At 51.9% G+C, this 15767-nt stretch overlaps 1 protein-coding gene across 1 annotated transcript in view; it reads right to left on the bottom strand.

The window, feature by feature from the left end:
- Positions 1-3383: 3383 nt before the first annotated feature.
- Positions 3384-15767, bottom strand: part of NPTX2 (neuronal pentraxin II) — a 14657-nt gene continuing 2273 nt past the window's right edge. Inside the window, exons 2-6 of the mRNA XM_011985837.1 lie at positions 15688-15767; positions 13785-14001; positions 8456-8700; positions 5961-6140; positions 3384-4844 (exon numbers count right to left, since the gene is read on the bottom strand). Coding sequence (XP_011841227.1) covers positions 4617-4844; positions 5961-6140; positions 8456-8700; positions 13785-14001; positions 15688-15767 — 950 coding nt within the window. The 3' untranslated portion in view covers positions 3384-4616. The remainder of the gene's footprint in view (positions 4845-5960; positions 6141-8455; positions 8701-13784; positions 14002-15687) is intronic.

Here is a 15767-nt window from a genome sequence, read left to right on the forward strand (position 1 = left end):
ATTTCACTGAGCAGTGGTTTGTAGTTCTCCTTGAAGAGGTCCTTTACATCCCTTGTAAGTTGGATTCCTAGGTATTTTATTCTCTTTGAAGCTATTGTGAATGGGAATTCATTCTACAGTTGTCTTTTAAATCAGATAGAAGAAGAAAAGAGTTATAAACAAAAAAAATGCACTTACACTTTTATAATTACACACACAGCTACCTTTAACAGTGCCCTTTATTTCTTCAAGTAGATTTGAGTTACCGTCTAGTATCCGTTCACTTTCACCTGAAGGACTCCCATTAGTATTTTTTTTGTAGAGCAGATCTATTAGTGTCAAATTGTCAGTTTTTGTTTATTTGGAATGTCTTAGTTTTGCCTTCATTTTTGAAGGATAGCTTTGTCAGATATAGGATTCTTGGTTGACAGTCTTTTCCTTTCAGCACTTTGAATGTGTCCATCCCTCTGCCTTCTGGCATCCATAGATTCTGATGAGAATTCAGCTATAAATTTTATTGAGTATTCCTTGTACATCTCTTCTCTCTTCTCTCTTGCTGCTTTCAAAATTGTCTGTCTTTAGTTGGTTTTCAACAGTTTATGATATTTCTAGGTGTGAATCTCTCTGTTTATCCTACTTGGAGTTTAGGTTTTTAAAAATTGTATGTTATTTCTCTCCCCAAATTTCCAAATATCAGCAAGTCAGGATGACTACTCCCAAGTATATCCTAAATCCTTCCACTATTTTTTCTGTCTCCCCTGCTACTTCCCTAGTCCAAGCCATCATGACCTCTTACCACGACTAGTATAGTAACCTCCTCACGAGTCTCTCTACTTCCCTTTACAATGCTCTACAGTTTATTCTTCATCCACCAGGAAGAGTAGTGGGCTAACAATATTAATCACATTATCACATTCATCTGCTTAAAACGTCCAGACTTCCCATTTCACTGAGATCTCAACACAGGTTCTTTGTGATCTGACCCTACAATCTCTTCATCCCATCCACCCCTCCCCTCTCCAGTGAATGCAGCCACCCCGGCTATTTCTTCTCTTGAACATCCAAGCTCAGCTCTACCTTAGGCTTTCACACTTCCTGTTCTCTCTGTCTGTGGGTTCCGCCCACGATTGGTTCCCTCTCTTCAATTAGGTCCCAGCTTAAATGTGACCCCAGAAAGTAGTTCCCCAGTTACTCCCTATCACATCACCAGCATTTTTCTTGTTTATATATTTGCCTTCTATCTACACTTCCCACTGAAATTAATCTCCATTTAAAAGCAGAACTTTGCTATGTTGCTCACCATTGCATCTTGAGTGCCTGGAATAGTTGCTGACACAAAGTAGGTGCCCCAAATATTTGTTGATAGAATAAATTATAACATCTGTGCTCAAAAGGAAGTCATCTTTTCTTTCTGAGAGCTTCTGTATAAGGAGAGCTGATGTCAAAGCCCCCAGAGGCTGGGCAGGATCTTGGTCTGCCTTTCCTATTGGTGGAGACGTGGTCCCAGGCTGCCTTTGATTTAGCTGCATTTTATTACTTTTCAATTCATTAATCATTGATCATTTGGCTACAGTTTCCATGACAACCCTTAACCAACCTGAATATTCCATCATCCAGGACAATCTCTACCCCACCCTTCTTGGAGAACCCAGTTTGCTATCAGTATTTTTCCAGCCTTGCACAAAGGATAAGAGTTTTGAGGCCGAGCGTGGTGGCTCACGCCTGTAATCCCAGCACTTTGGGAGTCCAAGGCGGGCGGATCACGAGGTCAGAAGATCGAGATCATCCCGGCTAACATAGTGAAACCCAGTTGCTACTAAAAATACAAAAAATTAGCTGGGCATGGCAGCGGGTGCCTGTAGTCCCAGCTACTCGGGAGGCTGAGGCAGGAGAATGGCATGAACCTGGGAGGCAAGGTTGCAGTGAGCCGAGGTCACACCACTGTACTCCAGCCTGGGCAACAGAGAGAGACTCCGTCTCAAAAAAAAAAAAAAAGTCTTGAGTGGGGGAAACTGAGGCCACAGGTCTCCTTCACATGAGAGGATCAAGGCATAAGGAACTTGCTGGATTGCATAAATGATTCTTGTTTCTGCTTGTATGTCAGGAGGACCAAACTGCCAACAGGAGGACTGGTGTGCAGCTACGATATGGAGAGGTGGTTCTCATCTTCGGGTCAGATCAGCAAGGAACATTTTGATCCCATGTTGTGGGCTCAGAGCTCTTCCAGTTGCAGGGAGGAAGTTATCTGGTTCAGCAGGGTTTCCAAAGCCCTGATGCAAAGCGATGCTCTTGGGGGAGGCTGCGCCTGGGAAGCGAGTTGGGCCGGCTCAGCGCCTGGCATGCATATGAAATGAGGAAACCCCTCAGCACCTTTCAGGGGGAGATCTGAGTAGCTGGTGTTTCCAGCATGAAGGGGATTAAAAAAAAAATGCTCTCCACCTGGTCTCAGCACTTTTGAGTTTCAAAGGTCCCTGAGCGGGATATCTGGCCTCATTTCATGCTCTACCCAACACCAGTGGTTTTCAGTTCTTGCCAAGTTGTATTTCACAACATCAAAAATAGACTGCAGGAACCTCCATGACCTCCCGGTCTTGGTTTTAGAGGTTACGGCTTCCATTTCAGCCTTGGTATCAAGTACATCTGGCGCACGGTGTCAGTTGGCTCCAAGATTAGGCTCTGCTCCACGATTATAATAGAAATTGACATTGCTACTTGGAAAAAGGACAAACTAAGTTACATTCTGCAGCTATCAAGACAGAGTAAAGCTACAAAAGTGGAAAGAGGTGGTGGTGGTGGGGGGGGAATCTAATGCTTGTGGAGGGTGAAAGACCGTCAACACACCTGCCAGGGCCAGGTGGCCACAGAGAGGCCGATCTGGGAGGACACAATGGCACTGGGCGCCTTGGAGCGAGCAGTGGAAGGGACAGAGCCCTCGGAGCCACGGGCCAGCTTTGAGCCCAGCTCCATCCTCTACCGGCTGCATGATCCCAAAATAGCTTTAATTGTTGTGTATTCACCTGTAAAATGGGATTCGCTCATTCAGGGAGGATTCAATGAGATGATGTCTAAAGAACACCTACACAGAGTAGACGCTAAGCAGGTACCACACCTGGAAGGCGGCTGCAGTTCTTCTAGCTAAGCTGGCTCTCCTGATTGAAAAGACAGGGGTGGGCTGGGGACAAGAAGCCCGGGCACAGCCTGCCAGGCACCCGCAGCATGAGCCAGGCATTGAAACAGGAAGGATGGACGGCCGGACCACACCCTCCTCTAACCATCCTCAGCGTCCCCAAACCCACCAGATGCAGGCTCCGGCAAACCAGAGCCATCATCCTTCTGCCAGAAGTTGCAAAGCCCTACCCCTTCCCACCTTCGCCCTTAGAACATGAGGAAGACAAACACAGAAGCATCTTTCAGTGCACTTTAATCGAAATTCCGTCATCAGAAGAGTTCTCGTAGCATACAATGTCAGGATGGGCATGTCGACTTGGTCCTACAAATGGAATATCCACAGATTTGCACTTCAAACATGTTATGAAAAATAAAATATATAATATTTAGCTTTATAAATTTCCCCACTTTGTCACTTTATCTTTAAAATAAATGACTACTCCTGTCCAATACAGTGAGTAGCTTGGAGTCACTCAGCCAGTCTCCAGGCAAATGATCTCTGTTTTCTTGAGGAGTTCTGTAGGGAAATAGTTGATGAAGACAGTCCACTGCTTACAGGAATCAACATGAATTTAAAACAAGCACACTCTTCACAGTGGGCGGAACATCAGAAAATGGGAGCCTTCTTCTAATGGCTGTTCTTTTCTGTCGGGGAAAAAAAACAAAAAACAAATCCTCCGAACCACACCGGATGGTTGTAAAAAGCTGCAATGGAACCTTTGGCACCAGATGAGAAGAGAGACCTTTTAATGCCATAGCTAGTGATGATTCAGTCAAAGCATCCGTCTAAGGAAGAGATGATGAGGGAAGGGGCCGGAGATCACAGCCCTTCTCCTTTCTGAGCCCCGCCCCCCCATGCCCCCTTTCCGGAGACACAGACAGCCCCTCTGCTTTGGGGAGGGCAGGGCTTTGTCTGGGCAGGCTGGGCGTTCTTCAGATGGGAAGATTCACAATGTACGGAACACAAAGGGAGAGGCCCTTTTGCAGATCGGGGGGCAGCCGCTTGCCGCGAGTTTAGTCACCAACGAGGATGCACTCAATGCACAAGGGACACAGCCACTCCAGCGGGATGGCTGCACAGCCGTGAAAGGGGACAGACAGAAGGGGTGCACGGGACACCAAGGAACTGGAGGGCGACAGGGCTCAGGCTGCGATAGCTTTACATGGGCTCTGAAGAGGGGCTGCTGGAACTGCCTCCACTTGTAGCAGGAGGGCAGAGATCCGCCCACTTGTGGCTTGGGGCATCTTCCCAGGGGACCCCGGCACTACTTCAAACAGCAACAGAATCTTGGTAGGGAACAAATCAGCCAGTGACAGACACTGCCCTAGCCCTGGTCTTAGAGATTCCTGGGGAATGAGCTCTGGCGACCCTGAGCCCCGACTGGCAAGAGTTTAAGTGGGGGAGTCAATGGCCCTGAACTTCCATGGCAACAGCCTGATCCCGGCCTCCTGGACAGAGCAGAAGGCGGCTACAAGTCAAGGAGACGCTCCTCGCACGTCTCCACGGGCCACTTGGAGGCCCCCCCGAAGACATCGACGTTATTGTCCACCCACGGGATGATGTTGCCCGGCATGTTTGTGGAGCAGTTGGCGATGTTGACAATTTCTTGTGCGCGAAGGACGCGGTCCCATATGTTGAACTGGCTGAGCTCCCCGACAAACGCCTGAGTGGCATCAAACCTACCCCCCACGGTGTCCTGGGGAATGGGAACAAGAGAGCTGCATCAGGGCCGGCTCACAAGTCCCCCTGCACACGGGGTACAGACAGGAGATTTGGGCATTTCTCTGATGCCCCCCCAGCTCTGACCAACACTACCTGTTTCTGCAGGTTCTGAAGCTCCCAGGCCTGTCAGAACTGGGAGGTGGCATTGCTCAAATCTCCCCATTTTACACAGGGGAAACTGAGGCTGGTAAGGGGAGATACTGCTCAGAGTCCCAAAGCCAGGATCACAGCCAGGTCTCATGACTCCCAGTCCCTCCCAGAGGAGATGTAGCAGGGGAAATTGAGGGAGGAGTGGGCCAAGGAGGAACCAGACTCAAAGCCCCCCAGTGCACCTGGCATCTACTCCCCACTGTCCATCATCAAAAACCCACACACAGACTGAAATGCCAACACTTATCTGTTCTAGACCAGACAGCCAGCTCAGCCATTCCCTCCCCTAGATGGTAAGTTTCTTGAGGGCGCTTTGAGGTGCCACCCTTTCCTCCCTGTCTCCCCCATGGGCTGAGCACCCAGCATGGATTACCTAAGTGCCCCTTGCTGGGTATCAGGGTGGAGACCCTGAGCAGGTACTCCTGGAAGACACCAGCCCCACAATCCTGAGTCAGTCTCACGAGCACTCCAGGAGACTCCCTCACTCAGCCTCCTCCCAGACAGAAGCTGGAGCCTGTGTCACGAGGTGACCCATGACCACAGGGACACTCACACCCCTCTGTGCTAGGTTCTATTTGGAATCTGTTTGAACTACACCCACCTGGTCCCTGCCATGCAGGCCATGTCCCCACACCCAAACTCTGACCACAGGACAGCAAGGGCCAGGCTGCTGGGGTTCTCGCTCCCCCGACCTGGCTGTCAGGACACTGTGGCCAGGTCTGTGGGGCCAACAGCTGGGGCCAGAAGCGGGAACAGCTGCAGGCCTGGCCTCGTGCTGCTCAGTTAGCCCCTCCTTGCACCATTCCTGGAAGGGTGCACGGCCACCCTGCACCCACCTGCGCCCACCTGCACCCACCCTGCGCCTACCTGTGTCCACCCGCACCCACCTTGCACCCACCTGCACCTGCTCTGCACCTGCCCTGTGCCCACCTGCACCCACCTGCTCTTGCCCAAGGATCAGCACTCCCCCAGGCTTGATGGGGTGCCAGGGAGCCAGGTTCTCCCCAGTGCCCAGCTTCTCTCCATCCTGGAACGCCTCCCACATGCCATCCCGTGTCGTCCAGGTGACACAGATGTGGTGCCACTTGCCATCACTGACAAACAGGGGCAGCTGCGCAACCTGCGGGCAGCAATGTGCAGGTAAGGACCTGCTGGGCCCATGCCCTCGGGGTTCGCCAGGGCAGGAAACAGGAAGGACACCCCGCAATCCCCTTGGGCCACACTGCTCCTCCTGTCACCTGGGGTCATACGTGGAGAACATGAAAGGGGGCAGCCTCGGTGGAAACCCTGACCCCAGAGCGGCCCTCACATTAATGGGATACCCTTGGTGCCTGGCGTGGCTGACAGCCGAGCAGATGTGAGGGTCAACACCCCCACGCTGGCCCCGAGCTCTCCATGCCAGAGAACCTCGGGAAGTCAGGGCTCCACTGGGCCAGTCTCCTTGGAAAACAGACCAGAGATCCTCATTTCTCATGCCAAGTCCCAAACCTCCATGGTGGCATGCAGAGATCTGTCTGTGTGCTGGGGGTGTCCCCTGTCCTCCCTGCATAGTGGCACGTGTGAGTATCTGTGTGAGCAGGGAGCTCACAGACAGCACGAGGAACTGGGGGGAGGACGCTGCCACCGGCCGGATCCCTGGCGGTCCTGCAAGCACTTTCCATGCGGGCTCGCCTGTGAACCAGCCTGTGAACCACCGCGTTGTTGCCGCTGGTCTCCTAGCAACCTGAAGCCTCCCTCCCAGGAATTCGATGTTTACAAGCAGTCCAAACCCAGAGGATAACAAGGCTCTCAGCCCCACTATGTCCTAGGGTGTTACTTAGAACAATTAACTCCTGGTTTAGGCAAGGGGGTCTATCTAGGAGGAGCCCAGCAGGCTGATGCCACAGCATTTCTTAAACTTCGACAAACTCCACCCAGGGCAGTTCAGTGAAGACAAACAGAGTGAGGGACTGAACTGTCCCCACCTCCACCAGGGGTGGTCCGGGTGGCAGGGAGTTTGCATAGTCACTCAAATGCCCAAATCAGGCCAAGTTCTGAGAATCCTCTTTTTGTTATATGAAGTCTGCCATTAGAATGAAAGTTTGGAAGTAGGGCTGTGAGAGGTCCCCAGGAGGCCCAAAGTGGACTTTTTTTATTTTTTAAGAGACAGGGTATCACTCTGTCACCTAGGCTGGAGTACAGTGGTGCGATCATAGTTCATTGCAGCCTCGACATCCTGGGCTCAAACTCATCCTTCTGCCGCAGCCGCCCGAGTAGCTGGAACTACAGGTGCACACCATCACACCTAGCTAACTTTTTAATTTTTTGTAGAGAAGGGGTCTTGCTACGTTGCCCAGGCTGCTCTCGAACTCCTGGGCTCAAGCGATTCTCCTGCCTCGGCCTCCCAACGCACTGGGATTACAGGCATGAGCTCTCATACCCGGCTCTTGGAGCAGATCTCTTGAGAAGACCGCTCCTGAATGCCAAAACCAAGCAGTCTATTAAGAAGGGGCATTTGCTTTGCAAAGGCGATACTAAGGGTATATATAACAGGTCAGCAGTGGCCATGGGCTGGGGCTGGGATCAGAGCTAACTATGAAGGGGTATAAGGGGGTTTTGGGGGGCAATGGAACTGTTTTATATTTTTTCATAGTGGTGGTGGTTACACAACTGTGTGCCTTTGTTAAAACTTCCTGAATTGTACATTAAAATGGGTACATTTCCTGTAATCCCAGCACTTTGGGAGGTCGAGATGGGCGGATCACAAGGTCAGGAGATAGAGACCATCCTGGCTAACACGGTGAAACCCCGTCTCTACTAAAAAATACAAAAAACTAGCCGGGCGAGGTGGCGGGCGCCTGTAGTCCCAGCTACTCGGGAGGCTGAGGCAGGAGAATGGCGGGAACTCGGGGGGCGGAGGTTGCAGTGAGCTGAGATCGGGTCACTGCACTCCAGCCTGGGTGACAGAGCAAGACTCCGTCTCAAAAAAAAAAAAAAAAAAATGGGTACATTTTGCTGTATATAAATCATATCTCAAGAAACCTGATCCCCACCAAAATATGCTAGTGAGGAATGTCTTACACTGAGACACACATGCCCCCTTAATCAGTGTGGACCTGGGGAACAGCCCTCACTGACCGGCCTGAGGTCCTCTCTCAATCCAGGCCGCACACGGAGACCTGCTCCTTCTGCCCTTCCACAGCCTAGGTGCCTGGACCTTCTGCCGCTTCGTGGTTGGACTCACAGCTCAGACCCCCACAAGCTGCAGCTGCCCCTCCCTGCCCCGCTCCTGCGAGCCACCCAGCGTGTACAAAGCTATCCCCACCTCCAGGAGGACAGCCCCGCAGTCCCACGTCTGGGCCCGTTCGGTGTGGCGAGGACGGCCGGGGTGGGGACTGTGGCTCCCTCTGCCGCGTGATGGGTTCCGGGGAGGGTGGCGGTGCAGGTGGGCCTCACCTTGTCATTGATGAGCAGCTCGATGGGGTTGTTACCCCACTCGATCAGCACGATCTCGTTGGCCTGCCCCGGCACCGCGTAGGAGAAGGGGGTGCCAATGCCCGGCGAGGCGCTGGACCGCAGCCACAGGCAGATGGTGAAGGCGTACAGCTCGGGCAGCGTCTTCTTGATCTTGCCGTATAGGTAGTTGGTGCGGAGCGGGAGGGACACCTTGAACGCATCTGGCGACTTAAAGGCGCTGTTGCCTGGGGGTGGGGAGGAAGAGAGGCCAGCAGCGCGTTAGGCCACCCACTCCCCCCACCCACTGGCACTGCCCAGAGCCACATCTTGCTAGATCCTCAAGAAGGTCCCTCACACAGCCTTGCTGGACCCTCCAGCAAGTGACCAAAGACCGCTCCATGCCAGCCACTGATAAAAGGCTGAAGTCCAGCAGGATTCAGGACATGAGAAGGAGTCCTTGTCCTTAGGGAGCTTACATTCGGGCGGGGAAGGTGACATGAAACCAGCAGCAGGTATACGAGGGAAGGCCAGGCGGGGGCTCCGGCTAAGACGGGGAGTGGCCGGGGGAGGGAAGGCAGAGGATGCAGGGAAGGCCTGGAAAGACCTGCAGAAGAGAACCCCAGACCCCAGGGACGCCCAGGAAAGGGAGGAAAAGGAAGATTTGGTAGGCACTGCGTGGGGCACGTTAGAGAATTTAGCTCCATCTTCTAGGACAGGAAAAGAGGCCTCTTGAAATCTAGAAGAAAAAATGTTCTTGGATGGGTGTGGTGGCTCACACCTATATAATACCAGCATTTTGGGAGGCCGAGCAGGAGGATCGCTTGTGGCCAAGAGTTCGAGACCAGCCTATGCAACATAGCAAGACCCCGTCTCTACAAAAAATTAAAAAATTAGCCAAGTGCAGTGGCTCATGCCTATAATCCCAGTGCTTTGGGAGGCTGAGGTGGGAGGACTGCTTGAGCCCAGGAGTTCAAGAACAGCCTGGGCAACACAGCAAGACCTCATCTCTACAAAAAATATAAAAATTAGCTGGGCAGAGTGGCACACACCTGTGGTTCCACCTACTCAGGAGGCTGAGGTAGGGATCACTTGAGCCCAGGAGGTCCAGGCTGCAGTGAGCTATGATTGCATCACTGCACTCCCGCCTGGGTGACAGAGGCTCTGTCTCAAAAAAAGAAAAGAAAAGAAAAGAAAAAGCTCTGGTTCCTTCTAGTTAATACTCTCTTTTCACAAGTCATATTAGATGACTAGAAAGCTTGAGGAAGGAGCAGAGGAAAGGTAGATTTAATTTTCTTGTGTTAAGCCAGAAACTGCTTCCTTAGCCACATCTTATCACTTCAGATATTTGCTTGAAATCTTGGCAGGATCTAGGAACTCTGGACTTGGGCTTAGAAGAAGGAAGTCTTACAGGGATCCAGGAACCCAATAAACACTTGTCGAGTGAGTGAGTCTGTGTCACTCCTCACAGGAAAGAATTACCACTGCCGAGGCGAAGGAGTCAGACTTCCGGGTCTTGACTCCACAACTTAACTCAGAAGTGGCTTTTTGCTCTAAATCCCTGACGAAAAGCACTTTGCTCTTTTCCTCCTCAGGAGAAGATTGAGTTTATTGATCATTTCCTGTCGTCTGGGGCCAGTGGGAGGCAGGGGAACCAAACCGCAGGGTGTCTGTCCTCATTTAGGGGGACACACCTGGCCAGAGCCTTGGCCCTTCCAGACCTTCCTGGAATTGGTGAGAATCCACCGGCCACCCCTATGTCATTGGCGCTTCTAAAATCCTTGAAAACAAATTCTAGAATGGGTTTACATAATTTCCAATACAGCCTTGGTTGAAGTTCAAAATTAAGTAAACCACAGCAGCAGCCCTTATCCAGGTATCACAGATCCCAAAGTTTGTAGGACACCGTTTGATTGTGCCAGCTGTCATGGCAAAGGCTGCCCTCTTATTTGAGAACCAGACCCTGCCGTTGAAGGAATCTAAACGCCCTTCACTCATTCAACAAGTGTTGGTTAAGCATCCACAAGGGCTCAGACAGTCTCTGAGGCCATCAGAGACAGGCGGGCTCTCTGAAGCCAGAACTGCCTGTGTCACTGTGGAGTTAAATCAGTCCCTTCTGCAGAACATGAGCCAGAATAAACTTTTCTCCACCACAATCCCCCAAACTCATTTTCCCTCAGAGTGAATAATACACATGAAAGGCTCTCAGGGGCCACAGTTCACATCTATCTAAGGAGGGTTTCTGCAAAGGAGCACAGCAGAACCCACTATCCCCTTTCTAACTTCTCTGGAACAGGCAGTGTGTACATTCTAGAATCTGGGCTTCACATGTTGCGTGTACTCACATCTGCCAGTGGTGGTCTCCTGATTGCTCCTGACCTCCTAAGGATGGGCACCTCTCGATGCCACTGCGGAGCTGCTGGGCACCTGGTGAGGGCTGGGAAGATCTGCTCACGCAGGAAGCCAAGGGGCCAGGCCAGAGTGAAAGCTGGGACTAGTCCCTCATTAGGCTGAAAAGCAAAACTGAGAGAGAGAACCAGAATGTTCCTACTCTCCCATTTTTGCAGGTTGCATAGTTGAGGCTCGGAGGCTCGGTGAAGTGAGGTGACGTATCCAAGGTCACACAGCTAGTGAATGACAGGCCAGGGGCCACAAGTCCCTCTTTCCAAGACACGTAGGCACTCGCACTTAATCTTCAAGTGGCAAATGACCATGTCCTTAATGAAGGCATCATTGTCTAATAAAGAGAAATGGCTGCTATACTTGCGGGAGGGCAGCCTTGCCAATCTGATACAACTGTGTGGGTAATACTGTCAGCTTGGTGACAACAGATAGGTTTAATTAGGGCTGGGAGAGCCGAGGGGCAGAGGAGGGGGCCTGTACCCTGAGAGTCAGTGCCTTTTATTTAAATGAAACAGCTTGGTGGTTTGGAGGAAACTTGGTTAAAACCAATTAAGGAATTAAAAAGCCTGACCAATAAATCAAACACTGCAGGTGGCGGAAAGGTTCAGCAGGGGGTGGGCAGCCTGGGGCTGGAAGAGATGCAGCTTTGGTTTTCTCAGCAGCAACATTTATTTCAACACTGAGCCAGGCGGTGCCTGGACAGCTGGCCTGGACTCTGGAGGCCCTTGCAGAGGAGCAGGTCTTGCAGCACAGAAAAGCAAGCAACCCTGGGCCCCAGGCGGCAGGGGCGTCCATATGCCAGGGGTCAGGTGTTTGCTGGGGGCTCCAAGGAGCCTCGATCCAGCAGGGCGGAGGCCCACACACCGCTCCAGGCTGCAGCCTCCATTACTCCTCTGTGGGCTCCACCCACTTCACTCCCAGCTCTGCAATCTGCTGGCGATGTGAACGCAGGCATCACTTCAGCTCTCTGACTTGAGTCCCTCATCTGAACTAATACCTACCTTGCAGGGTCGTGGCAGGGGTTACAAAATGCCAAGTGTGCAACTCACAGCTGAGCATCTGGTCCCCAAGGGGTGGAGGCTGATGGACCAAAGGTCAGAGTCTCCCCACCAAGGCCCCCTGCCTGTCATGAGGTTGAGGTCTAGCTACTCGGGATTCAGCTGGATGCGTCTAAGAAACTTGGCATCGTTTCCAATCATAGTACATTTGGGGGGCTGGGCGTTTACACATCTCTCTACAATTGTCACAAACAGGACAAATATAAACTCAGAATTGCCCAGAAGATAAACTGGTCTGCAGATGATCACTTTCCTTAAAGCACATCCCAGAGCTGAGTTGGTGGAGCTTACAGAAGGATTCTAGATTTCCCATGGCAGGGTGAAGAGAGACTGAGCTGCCTCTCTGGGGTGCATAAATGGCCAGCAGGGTTTTTGCCCTCGTAGAAGTGAGCTTCCCCTCTGTGCCAGACGAGCTCTGAGGGCTTTCTGGGAAACTAAAGGATCAACAGTCAGGCTGGCGGGGTCTGAGTCCAGACTCTTTCTTTCTGGCTGGTAACGGACAGGCTGGGGACGAAAGGGACAGTCACGAAGTGGCAGCTTCTGGGTGGCCAAAGCCGTGATGATTGCTTACCTTAGGAGTAAGCCCAGTGAAATGACATCGGCCTTGAGTCAGAGAAAGAGAAGGGGGAGGTGCAGGTTGATGTGACTGTCACTGTTTACCAGCTAGTGGCCCAGGCCCCACTTTGGGCCCCTCTCCCCAAAAGATACATGTCCCGCTGAGAACGGATTGTTTTTCTCATCTATGAAACGGGTATACCAGGAGTCTGAGCTCCCGCCTGGCATGACTGAGGCTCTGGCTCAGGATTCTGCTGTTAACCCACCTCCTTGTGGCAACTTGGCCACTGTGTAGAGGGAGATTTACAGCCATCAAAGTCTCTCACAGAGCCCTCCTCCCGTTCCACAGCTCCCCTTTCGAGAGACAAACTACCTTTAGTGTACCAGGTCCATAGCCCTGGCCGTCCTGAGGATCCACTGTGGCTCAGGCAGGGTCCACGGAGTCACGCTCACCTGTGCCTAGATGCTCCCTCCTCCTGTCATGGGAGGAGGGTCACAGCGGCGACTGCTTTACCTTCAGGGATGGCTCCTGAGGTCACCCAGCAACAGCGGGGAGACAGAGAGGAAGATGTTTTGGAAACTCAAGAATCTAACAGGTAAGCCATACTCACCTTTTTCTGAGAAGGGCAAGGAAGAAAAGATGGGTTTTTCTGGAGGACGAGACTGGGAAAGGGATGAAAGAGACCTGTGGCTTGTGGATGCTGGCTGTAAAATGGAACAGTAACACCAGCCCCTTCTCCATCTGCCCCACCACGGTCAAAGTCATTGGATGTTCTGCTATTGGCCATCCTCCTATCAGTGGATGGAACGGAGTCACGGGGAAGTGGCTTCATCAGGTTAGTGCATCTGGGAAAACGCCAGTCCTATAAACACCCACTACGGGCAAACCTACAACTTCACAGCCAAGCCACCCAGTGGTTTGGGGGTTGATGATGCAATCTGAATTATCCCCGATCCCTCCCTCTCTGTCTCCTGTGGGAGAAACTTACTCACCACAGTGTGAGCAGAGAAGAGAAAGATATGCAGAATCTGCTGCCAGGACTAGTTAAGAAGGGACTGAAATGCCCCTGTGGTTGCTTATCGAAGTTGGTCCCGGGCACATTCGCTTTTCCCTGGATAATGCCACTGGGGCTGGGGGCTGGCAGCTCATTCCTGAGATGACCATGCTCAGTCACCTTTATTATTTGCTTACACACCCAGGAACCAGGCCCATGTGATGTCACAATCCCTGCTGTCTGTCAACTGGAATCACATGTCTGACCACAAGTGGTGAAAATCAGGCCACTCCCAGACAGAGAAACAGGCCAGGCACACACCTCGCTCCAGCTCGGTGACCCTCTGCAGCAGCGCGTTCAGGGTGCTCTCGGTCTTCTGCCGGTGAGCAGACGTCTCATTGTGCAGCAGGGACTTCTCGTCCTCCAGCTCTGCCACCTTGCGCAGAAGCTGCCTCTCCAGCTCCCCCAGCCGCCGCTGGAGCACCTCGCGGAAGTCGCCGGGCAGCCCAGCATTGGACATGTTTGCTCTGAGCTGGTGCTTTCAGCCACCGGGGAGAAGGGAGGAGCACAGAAACAGTTAAAAAGAAATTGTGAAATGTGGCTGTGATGGCCCGACCACATAGGGAGAAGCTTCCAAAACTAAGAACTGAATTGTGCCACTGGCAGGCAGGGGAGCATCTCACTGATGCTTTTTTGGTATGGAAAAGATTTCAAAGTCAGAAAAGAATTACTTTGCTGCAATATTTGAAACTTGTGAATCTCATTTTCCCTTCTCAAAAAGCCGTTTTTCTCCTCTTACTAAAAAGTCAACATTCTAACCAACACCTATAATTCTATGTTGGGTAGAGACCAAAACGCAGTTCTAGGATTTTTTTCCTTTTTTAAGAGTAAATCGATGGTTACACAAAGCCAAGGAGCTTTCACCTACAAATGAAAACAGCCCCCAAGTTCCGGTCTGGCACGAAGGTAAATAACTATGCATGCAGAGATGTTTCTGGAAAATGACAGATCTAAAACGTTGCTATTCTGAACTCCAGCAATCTTTGTTTTTAATGCTGTTTCTAAATCCTCACTTCCTATTTCTTTTTCTCCTCTACCATCATGTGGTTCTGGAGGCTGTGGCAGGCTGCCTGCCCATAAGTTCATGGCAAGCTACTTACCCTTCTCCACAAAGTGTTCCAAATTGTGAAATGCACATAATGGGATCTGCCTCGTGCCATTCATTGTTCCAAGGATTAAAAAATTAAATAATGTGCCTGACTCTTATTTAGTGCTCCAGAAATGTTAGTTGTTAGCAATCACAATGAATCAGGGGATATACAGATGCTGGAAATACTGTATTCAGCTCTCACACCAAAAGAAACCCTTGAGTCAGTTTTGCAATAATTACCACCTGTAATTTAAACCTAGTTTTGCTGAGAAGTATTTTCACAAAGGCTATTAGCAGCAATGTCCACACTTCTTAAAAAGGGTGGAGCCTAAAGATTAAAAATAATTGAAGATTCTTCTCTCAAAGTTCCAAACTGCACGCATCTTCCCTCCGTGGCGGGAGAGAGAGAGAAGGGAATAAGGTCCCCTCCCCTGAAGGGACCAATCCGGAAGAGCACCTTAATGTGACCCAACTCGTAGGCAGGGGAGTCTTTGAAGTTAACCAGAGGTTACCTCTAATGCGCGCTCTGGGGTCTCCGGTGACCCCCTGCGCTCGCCTCCCTGCAACCCCCACCCCCAGACTTCCCTCTAGTCCAGCCTGACCTGATTTATAGAAAGAAACACCAGACGCCCAGGGCAGGTGACCTCTCGCGGCAGCCTCGCAGCAACCCGCACGGCCTGCGGCAGCGCATCCCGGCTCGCAGAGATTTGGACATTTGCAAGAGAATAGAGGCTACCGCGTCCCCGGGTATTTGGCGCCCGCGGCTTGGCCGTCTGGGTTCGCCAGCCCGGACCTCGGGAAGTGCTCCGCGGATCCCGCCGGCAGTCCCGGCGCGCGGGGGTGGAATTTAAACGTTTCCTTCCAGCAAGAGCAGCGGTGCGGGAAGGGATACCACGCAGCGGAGTTCCCGAGCTGGATCTAGACCCCGGCCTTTCACTCTCAAGTCCAGCTCACCCTACGGACGATCACACCCTCCCCAGGGCCAGGCCCGCTTTCCCCATCCTCCCGAGTCTTCCGACCCCGACTCGGGAGCGTCCCCATTCCAGGTCCCCCGCACTCCCCGCGGGCCGCTACCTCGAGGCTCTCCAGGCGGTCCTTGAGGGTCTGCAGCGAGCGGCTGAGCTGCTCCACGACGTGGCCGGGGTCCCGCGGCA

This window comes from Mandrillus leucophaeus, unplaced genomic scaffold (assembly GCF_000951045.1).
Source record: "Mandrillus leucophaeus isolate KB7577 unplaced genomic scaffold, Mleu.le_1.0 Scaffold29, whole genome shotgun sequence".
NCBI classification, from domain to species: domain Eukaryota; kingdom Metazoa; phylum Chordata; class Mammalia; order Primates; family Cercopithecidae; genus Mandrillus; species Mandrillus leucophaeus.